This window comes from Rhododendron vialii, chromosome 12a, assembly GCF_030253575.1.
Source record: "Rhododendron vialii isolate Sample 1 chromosome 12a, ASM3025357v1".
Classification (NCBI taxonomy): Eukaryota; Viridiplantae; Streptophyta; class Magnoliopsida; order Ericales; family Ericaceae; genus Rhododendron; species Rhododendron vialii.
In genome coordinates this window covers 15,390,980-15,401,018 of record NC_080568.1, presented here as the reverse complement: position 1 = coordinate 15,401,018, position 10,039 = coordinate 15,390,980, and the positions used below count along the sequence as shown (strand labels likewise).

The window sequence follows — 10,039 nt, the reverse complement described above, 5'->3', positions numbered from 1 at the left end:
AGGACGTAGTACCGTGCACATCATAGATCTGCACCTCATAGATCAAGAGCATAATGCAAGACTCAATTCCATATAATGCAAAAGAACCACCCATGCAGCCGAATGATACTAAACAGAACAGCATAATAGATCAGCAAAACAGCAGTAGAAGCCGAAGTACACAGCAGATTGCATTTTGCAGTTTGCAATATACCATTGCTATAAGCGTGAAACAATCCTAACATAATGCAGCAGCCGTAGGAGCAACAAACAGCATTCTGGGCAGCATTTGCTGGATACGTAGCAGCAGTAGAACTATCATGGACACAGTTGAAATCCAAAAGAAAAAGTAGGAGCTAGGGACAAGCCCCCTATGAAAGCTTAAACAGCCCGAGGGACAACCCCCCAAGGGTAGGTACAGAACTAAGGCACTAACTCCAGGCTCCCAACTACTGGACAATTACATCAAGCACCTTATACAACTATTATAAATGCACCATAAAAGGTCAAGCACACTAAAAGTACAACCATAGCTGCAGCTGGCATAGCAAAACCAAAGCAGAACCGTAGCAGTAACAGCAGGAACAACAACATGCAGAATAACACTAACAATAGTAGTTGAACCATCTAATTTACATCAGCAGTAACAGTAGCAGCAAAACAGCAAGAAATGGTTGCTCTATCATTGCATGGACAGTAGCAACCACACCATTGTTAAGATCACCTCACACAAGCATACACAAGCATAATATCTGGTCACAATTATACAGTTTTACATAGTCCAACAATGAAGAGTACACACTTTCACTGTAGCAGATTACAGCAATGCATAATAGTCACTGTAGCAACAAGATCATCATGGCAACACCAATATAGTAATGGCGATTTCAGACAAAGTGCTCGTGATTAAACGCATCCAGTGATAATCTTCCATGACTGACGGCACCATCTCCTTCGTGGAGGGTCTGGGCAACAAAGCCATGGATTCGAATGAAATGCGTCGGAAACAAAAGGGACTTGGTGTTCCCGTAATCAAAGAACCACTTACCATGGAAATCCTTCCAGTCACAGGTAACTCCTTGGCTGCTATGGAAACTCTTCCACAAAACCCTAATCTCTCAGATCCCCAAAATAATTTTGGGATACACAGCCCCAACCACAACCAGTTCAGAGCGACTCGCGTACAAGCAACACAGTTCCATCCAGTCCCATTGGACTTGGAAACCCCAAAGTTGAACAGTTCTGGCGGGCTCAACCTAGAATCCCCTCAACGAGGTACCGTTCCTCCTCCATCTCCAGCCGAGTTCGGGGAGTTTAGTCCTAAGTCACTCAAAAATCAGAGTTCATCTCGAAAATTACAGCAAGTTTTCGAAGCAGAATTAGTGAGGGAAGCTGTGGAACGAGCAATCAATCTTCTTGACAATAACCCTGGGTTCAAGCATCAACACGGGAAGGTACAATTTCCGAACCCTAATCCTCAGATTTTGTTCAATGCTAAAGGGAATCCCTATGTGGAAGGTGATCCCAATCTTGGTTATAAGTTAGAGGATACAAAACCTAAGGCTGGAAATCGTGCATCTGGACAATCAGTGTTGGAATCCTCATCTCCTACTCTGGTTTCAGCTACTAACCAACCTCAATCTTAATTTAACCACAACCCACTACCAGATCCAAAACATCAATCCACAGTCAAGAAACCAATTGATGGTCAGGCTAAACCTAAACCTAAGGCTAAGAACTGGGCCTCTCTCCTCCAGTCTTAAAGCCCTTCTTTGGATATGAAACTTGAATATTTTCCAGATCTTCAGAGAGGTAAGGAAGCTATGGTTGAAATCGATATCAAACTGATTGAAATAGGCAAATGGAATAGGTATTTGGTGGGCCATTTTTTAGATGGTAAGATGGCTTATCCTCTACTTGTATCAACTGCTCGCAATCAATGGAAAGATCTTTTTGTGGCTGTTAAACCTAACGTAGCAGGGTTTTATCTATTTGAATTCAAAGATGAACATGCCAAAATTAAAGTTCTTGAAGGAGGACATTACTTCTTCTCTCAGAAGTATCTTGTTCTCAAGGATTGGCACAAGATGATGAAACCTGCCCAAGAACAGCCTACCAAAATACCTGCCTGGGTTAAATTTCATAATTTGCTCTTTGAACTCTGGAATCAAGAGTGCTTAAGCCGAGTGGCTAGCACAATTGGGAGACCCTTACATGTTGATCAGGCCACTGCTAGAACTGCCAAGCAACTTGGCCTCCTTCAGACTAAGTCCACAAGAGCTAGGATTTGCATAGAAATCAGTGTTGAACAAGATCTCCCTTAAGAGGTCATAGTGATAGTGGAAGGGGAAACTGTTATTGTTCCTGTACAATACCAAGTCCTTCCTCCCATGTGTAAGCAATGTAATGTATTTGGGCATGCCTTTGAGTAGTGTGTTAAGAGAGACTCCATCTCTTCTTCTCCTTCCACATCTACAATTCAAGTTGGGTCTCAATTAGGCAATGGTAAGCAAGTGGCAGTATTGGAACAGGTGGCAAAGGACTCTATGCAGCTGCAAATAGATTCCACGAAAGATAGGCCTTCCTTGCCTCAGAAGTAGCAAGTTACCTACTCAGTTGACTCTTTGAATGAGTCAGAGTCTCAGGAGGAATTGTCAGAGGTTCTAGAAGGAGTGGTTCGAAGCTCTCATGAAGTTTCACATACACAGCTTAAATTGGAAGGTATGGGTAGCAGAACAGATCCATCCCCCTCAGCTGTACCAAGGGGTGGAATGGTAAACCAAACACTCTCTCCTAAACCACCTGATCCCCAAAGTTCAGAGGTGTGGGATAAAGCCTCACATGAAGATCTCAAGGAGAACTTTCAGAAGGTTATAGCTGGATCAGCTCAAAGAAGAATGAAGAAGCTTGCAAGGGAGCAGCTTATGAATTCTCAACCCAGAGGAAAGAATTAACTCACCCATATCCTTTTTGTCAGGGCTGTATTCTTAATACTTTTACCTTTTGCCATTTCCATATTTAGTTCTGCTTAAATATTTGTTTTATGTCTATACACCCTCTTTTTTGGTTTTTGGAACATCAGGGGTCTTAATGACCCAATCAAACAAAAAGAGGTTAAGTGTTTTGTAAACAAGAACAAGCTATCAGTTGTGGGTTTATTAGAACATAAAATAAAGGAGGATAAAGCATCTAGAGTGATAAAACATGTCTATCCACAGTGGAGTTTTGTGAACAACTATCCTCAAGCTGCCATGGGCAGAATTTGTGTGTGTTGGGATCCTAATGTCGCTCAGATTCAGGTCCTTGATCAGTCTGACCAATTTATACATTGTGAGGTGCAACCAAAATGCGGTGAGCCCCCTTTTTTGCAACCTTTGTATATGGGGAGAACAATTATCTGCATAGGTAGGATTTGTGGTCTAGACTTCATCTCCTGAACACTACATCCTCCTGGATAGTGCTTGGGGATTTTAATGTCATTAGATTCCCTAGGGAGAAGGTTGGGGGAACTGCTTCTTGGCCTGCTTATATGGATGACTTTAATAGTTGTTTGTATTCTTTGGGGCTTGATGATCTCCGGTACACTGGTTGCTTTCTCACCTGGGCCAACAAACAAGATTCTAAACATTTTGTCAGTACAAAGTTGGATCGTGTTCTAGTCAATGAGAATTGGATGAAAGTGTATAATTGTTCCTATGCACATTTCCCTACTTCGGTGATATCTGATCACTCTCCTGCAATTACATCTATTCTCCCAAGTCCTAGAACATCAAATAAACCATTTAAGTTTTTTGACTTCCTAGCGGATCATCCTCAGTTTTTGGATGTAGTTCAGAAAGTTTGGAGGAGAGTGATTATTGGGAATCCTATGTATTGTGTATGTGCGAAGCTCAAGCTGTTGCATGATGAGTTTAAACAAATTAACAATAGAGATTTTAGTGATGTCTCTGCTAGAGTTGTTGACTTCAGACAACAACTGCATACTCTGCAGCATGCTTTGAGTTCTCATAATCCTAATCCTTCCTTGATTAGCCAGGAAGAGCAGTTTACAAACAGCTCCTCACAATGCTTAGGGCTGAGGAGAATCTGGCTAAGCAAAAGTCTAGAATTCAGTGGCTGAAGTTAGGTGACCAGTGTACTTCTTATTTCTTCAAATCTGTGACTAATGCAAGAAATAGAAATAAAATAACTAGTCTGGTCTTGGAGGATGGGTCCTTCACTCATGACATTGAGGTCATAAAGTTCAATTTTGTCAACTTTTACACTAACTTGCTAGGTTCAGCCCATCCTGATGTATATCAAGGTCATAGCAGAATCCAGCGGTTAGTAAATAGGAGACTATCTGATACTCAAAAGTTGGCAATGATTGTGGAGGTCACTGATCAAAAGATTAAGGACACCTTTTTGGTCCCTCAATCCTAGCAAAGCCCCTAGTCCTGATGGCTACAATGCTGGGTTCTTTAAAAAAGCTTGCCCTATCATAGGCCATGAGGTCACTGGAGCTGTCAAGACCTTTTTTAGGTCTGGAAAACTGCTTAGGAAGGCCAACTCTACCATGGTAGCTCTTGTTCCAAAGATCCCTAACCCATCCAAAGCTGGGGAATTTAGACCTATCTCATGTTGTAACACTATCTACAAATGCATTGTTAGAATACTTGCCAAAAGGCTCCAGAATGTCCTCCCTATTCTAATTGATCATGTTCAATCGGGGTTTGTTAAAGGGAGGAGAATTGCTGACAACATCTTCCTCACCCAGGAACTAATGCGAGGATATCATAAATCTTCATCATCCCCAAGATGTGCGATGAAAGTAGACATTAGGAAAGATTATGATAATGTCATATGGGAATTTCTCTGGGATATTCTGTCCTCTATGAATTTCCATCCAACAATGATCAATTGGCTTCAAGCTTCTGTAACCACTGCTAACTACACCTTTAGCTTGAATGGAGAGGCCACTGGTTACATCTTAGGACAAAAAGGTCTAAGGCAAAGAGACCCTCTGTCATCATACCTCTTTGTCATTGTTATGGAAATTCTCACCTGTCTACTTAGAGAGAAATCCATGTTAGCTGATTTTCATTTCCACTGGAGATGTAGGAGTACTAAGATCATTAATCTCTGCTTTGCGGATGACCTTATGATTTTTTGTGAGGGTGAATTATCTTCAATCACCCTTATTCAAGAAGCCCTCACAGAGTTCCAAGCTCTGTCCGGTCTCTCTCCAAGCCCCGAGAAAAGTAGTATATATTTCTCTGAGGCTAACACTACCACTGGAATGGCCATTATGGACATCCTGAGATTCCAGGAGGGCACCCTCCCAGTCAGATATCTGGGTGTGCCCCTCCTCTCCACTAAGCTCAAGGCTTCGGATTTCCAACGTTTAGTGGAGAGTATGATTGCTAGAACTAAGACTTGGACCAATAGAGACCTCACCTATGCTGGTAGGGTTCAACTAATTAAGAACGTTCTTTTCTCCATTCAAACATATTGGTCATCCTTGTTTATTCTACCCAAAAAGGTAATCAAGGAAATTGAGTCAATACTTAGGGCTTTTCTTTGGTCTGGCATTGATTTAAAGAAAACTGGTGCTAAAGTTTCATGGGAGCATCTGTGCTCCCCTAAAGAGGAGGGGGGTCTTGGTTTCAAATCTTTGCAAATTTGGAACAAGGCCGCCATTGCAAAACATATTTGGTTTCTAATCTCTGGGGGAGAAGAGTCCATGTGGTGTCAGTGGGTCAAATCGTACTTAATAAGAGGTAGGAGTTTCTGAAATCTGAAAATACCTGGTGATTGTTCATGGGTTTGGAGGAAGCTTTTGAATCTCAGGCCCTTGGTTAAACCATATGTCCTTCGTATTCTGGGTAATGGGAATTCAACTTCCTTGTGGCATGACAATTGGCATCCTCTCGGTCCTTTAATGGATAGATTTGGTCCTAGAATTGCTTATGACTCTGGCATCCCACAAGATGCCTTTGTCTCTCACATTATAGATGGTTCAAATTGGGTGTTCCCCATTACCCAAACATTTGAGCTAAATGAGGTAAGAAACACTTTGCCATCTCTGGTTCAGTTTAGGTTGAATGGGATAGATCAAACAAGGTGGACTCTTACTTCTAATGGGCAGTTCACAATTGCCTCCCCATGGGACAATTTGAGAACTCCCTTTCCTAAGGTTTTGTGGCATAAGATTGTGTGGTTCTCTGCCCACATACCAAAATGCAGCTTTGTCACATGGCTTGCTATTCAGAATAGGCTAGCCACTGCTGATAGACTCGTGTCATTTGGTCTGAATATACCTCCACAATTTGGCTTGTGTCAGGGGAGTGAAAGCCACGATCATCTCTTATTTAATTGCCCATTCACCATCTAGGTGTGGCATACCATTCAGGCCAAACTCCATGTTACATGGCCTGCTAGATATTGGGCAGATTGGGTAACTCTGTTATCAAATTTTAAAGGCAAAACTCTCAAAAAAGTGTAATCACTAGATTGGGCTTTACTGTAACTGTTTATCATATTTGGATGGAGAGAAATCTAAGGAAATTCCAAAATCAATCCTATACTTGGGAGATAGTTGTTCAAAAAATTTGGAACATGGTGAGAGCAAGGCTATTATCACTTTCTAATTTTCCTCATTCACAAGTTGATTGTAAATGAGTGGAACAATGTTGTGAGCTAATTTACCTTTTGGGTATAGTGAGCTAATTTACTTTGCTAGTTGCTGTTGCTAATTGGCTGTGTGATTCCATTGGGTAGGTTGATCACTTGACTGCTGATGTGGTTCAAATGTTGTCTCACCATGGTTCATAGCAGGTTGTTCACTGTATTGGCATACTTGAAGGTGGTACCAAGTTACAAAGGAGGGTAAATTGGCTGCTAATACTCCTACTTATAAGGTTTTTACCTTAATCTTTATGCTTAGTTTGTTTCTGCAGCTAGTGTAGGTGTTTCAAACTTTGGATATCTCATTTCCCTGCCTCTTCCCTTGGGACTGTGTGTGCCAGCATATGTGTGACCTGTGAGATGTGTGCTTGAGCCCCAAATTTCTTGAGAGTGGAGGTAAAAGTTAGTGGGAGTCCTTTTGTAAGGGAGAGCCGAGGGAGTTAAGGTCCTTCCTATTGCTTGTAGATTTTGGTGAGTTAGGCTTTTAGAGAGTTAGATGGAGAGTAGAAAAAGCAATAGGCCTGTTTCATTAGATTGCAGAGTGTGAAGCTTCTGTTTTCTGTTTTCTGCTACTGTTTTGCTATTGGATCATTTCTGTCCAGGTTGCTAGTCCGTATCCAGCTCATTGTGGGTCTTTAATACTGTTGTTTTGATGTTATTCTGTTGCTGTACTATGAAGCATAGTTAAGCTCTTAATCATGTTACTGTTGTTCTGCTGGTAGCAAGTAGATTGATGCTACTCTACTGTTTGTCTGTTATGGCTATTTCCATATTGTTTTGGGCTGTAGTTGCTTGCTACTGCAAGTATTGTTCACTTTCTAGTTGGTTTTCAAGTGTTATGCAGTCTTTTTGTTGTACGAGAAGTCTTTATGCTGTATAAGATGTAAGTCAGTATATGTTAAGTAGTTCTGAAATTTGGGGGTTGTCCCATTGTTATACCTATCCATGGGGAGTTGTCCCTTGGGCTGTTTATGCTTTTGCTAGGGGGCTTGTCCCTAGCTGTGTAGTTGCCCAGTTCTGAACCTTTAGCTGCTGCTATTTCCTCACTGTTTTCTGGAAAATATGCTGCCTATTTCAGCAACTGCTACTAATGTTGTGCTGGTTTGTTCATTGCCGATCAGCTTGTTCATTGTTTTCCTTGTCCCAACTGCTTAGGCTGCTGCTATTCCCTCACTAGCATTTGTGTAATGACCAGCATCTGTTGTAATGCTGTTCGGGTGCTGCTTGTTCCGTATGTGGCTTCTATCCCACAGTATAGCCTATGGCGTATAGCCATGGTAGTATTATGCTGATACTGTTCTGTTATGCTGCTGGTTCTGCTGCCGTACTGGTAGCTGATTGCTACGGTGTGGCTGCTGCTGGTTGGTTCAAGGTGGTCCGGTTGTGATTTCAGTTGGTTTTCCAAGATCACGGAGTCCAGTTGGTCTTCAAATACAATTTATCACTTGTAATTTTCTACTACTTTTGTCAGGGTATCGCTAAGTCGTTGTTTTCCTTCCCTTTTACTAGATGGATTGGAAACAACGCACACCTTTTAGCTCATGTAGCCATTTGGCATAAGTAATTTTCTTTACCCTTTTGTTTTCTTTTTCTTTTCCCCCTGGGGTATGCCCCTTGTAGGATGTATATTCGATTAGCCTTTTTTTTTCAATTTCAAGCTGGTTTATCCAACAAAAAAAATGATCATCATGTCTCTTGGTAATTTAAGTGCTCACCTTCTACTCCCTTGTTATCTCACAACTTCACCTCTCTTTTTCAATACCAAGAGCAGGGGTCCTTCTACTCCCTCCACTGAACCTCACATTATTCCCCCACTAATTATTAACTCCTCTCACAAGGAATGTTGGGGATCAAGCACACATCTCTCATGGGAAGCACACAATATGGTGAGAACACTCAAATGCCCTAAACCTTGTAGCTTATACACTTGGCAAGACTTGTCAGATCAAGTGAGCGCACCACCTAGCATTCCAATACAGCGAATAACCTGTCTTTTGAATCACAAAACCGCTATGGAAAACAGTTAAATCCATGTCCAACAAATACAGTAGTGATACAGTAACTAGTACAAATTAGTTTAAACAGTGTTCCACACATGTACAATCCAATCTGCTTGAGAACGCAGCAAATTCAAAAGTGATAAAATCCTAGCTCTTACCATTGTGCAAATTTTGTGAACAACTATCTCCCAGGTACATGATTGATTTTGAACTTCCTCAAATTTCTTTCAATCCAAATATGATAAACAGTTACAGTAAAGGCCAATCGAGTGATCACACTTTTAAGGGATTTACCCTTAACACCTGACAACAGGGTCACCAAGTCTGCCCAAGGTTTAGCAGGCTAAAAAGCTTGGAGTTTAGCCTGAATAGAATTCCACACCTGATTGGAGAATGGGCAGTTAAATAAAAGATGGTCATGGCTTTCACTCCCCTGACACAAACTACACTGTGGGGAAATGTTTAGACCAAATGACACAAGTCTATCTGCAGTGGATAGCCTGTTCTGGATGGCAAGCCATGTGACGAAGCTGCATTTTGGGATATGAGTAGAGAACCAAACTACCTTATGCCACAATACTAGGAAAGGGAGTTCTCAATTTGTCCCATAGAGATGCAATTGTGAACTGACCATTGGAATTAAGGGTCCACCTTGCCTGATCAGCCTCATTCAATCTGGCTTGAACAAGAGGAGGTAGAGCGATTATCACCTCATTTAGTTCAAAAGTTTGAGTAATGGGAAATACCCAATTTGAGTTATTGATAATGTGAGGCACATAAGCATCCTGTGGTATACCAGCGTCATATGCAATTCGTGGACAAAATCTATCCATTAAAGGACCGAAGGGGTGCCAGTTGTCATGCCACAAGTACGTGGAATTCCCAATCCCTAGTACATTAAGGACATAAGATTTAACCAAGGGTCTGAGATTCAAAAGTTTCCTCCAGACCCATGTACAATCACTAGGTATTTTCAGAGTCCAGAACTCCTACCTCTTAACAAGTACGACTTGACCCACTGACACCACATGGACTTTTCTCCCCCGGAGATCAAAAACCAGTTATGTTTTGCAATAGCTGCCTTGTTCCAAAATTGCAAAGATTTGAAATCAAGACCTCCCTCCTCTTTAGGGGAACACAGATGCTCCCACGAAACTTTAGCACCAGTTTTCTTTAGATCAGCGCCAGACCACAGAAAGGCCCTAAGAATTGACTCAACTTCCCTGATTACCTTTTTGGGAAGAATAAAAAGGGAGGACCAATACATTTGAATGGAAAAAAGAACATTCTTAATTAATTGAACCCTACCTACATAGGTGAGATCTCTATTGGTCCAAGTCATAGTCCTAGCAGTCATGCTCTCCACTAGACACTGGCAATCAGTAGCTTTCAGT

At 41.6% G+C, this 10,039-nt stretch overlaps 1 protein-coding gene across 1 annotated transcript; it reads left to right on the top strand.

Annotated features, from left to right (window-relative positions):
• Positions 1-623: 623 nt before the first annotated feature.
• On the top strand, positions 624-6,873 carry LOC131311752 (uncharacterized). The gene is made up of 2 exons (XM_058339317.1): positions 624-1,433; positions 6,739-6,873. The coding sequence occupies exons 1-2, from the start codon at positions 912-914 to the stop codon at positions 6,790-6,792; spliced, it is 576 nt and encodes a 191-aa protein (XP_058195300.1). The 5' UTR covers positions 624-911; the 3' UTR covers positions 6,793-6,873.
• The last annotated feature ends 3,166 nt before the right edge of the window (positions 6,874-10,039 follow it).

Coding starts and splice junctions, on each gene's coding strand:
- LOC131311752 (XM_058339317.1), top strand. CDS start 912: ATGACTGACGGCACCATCTCCTTCGTGGAGGGTCTGGGCAACAAAGCC. Junction 1,434..6,738: donor TCAAGCATCAACACGGGAAG/GTACAATTTCCG, acceptor TCCATTGGGTAG/GTTGATCACTTGACTGCTGA.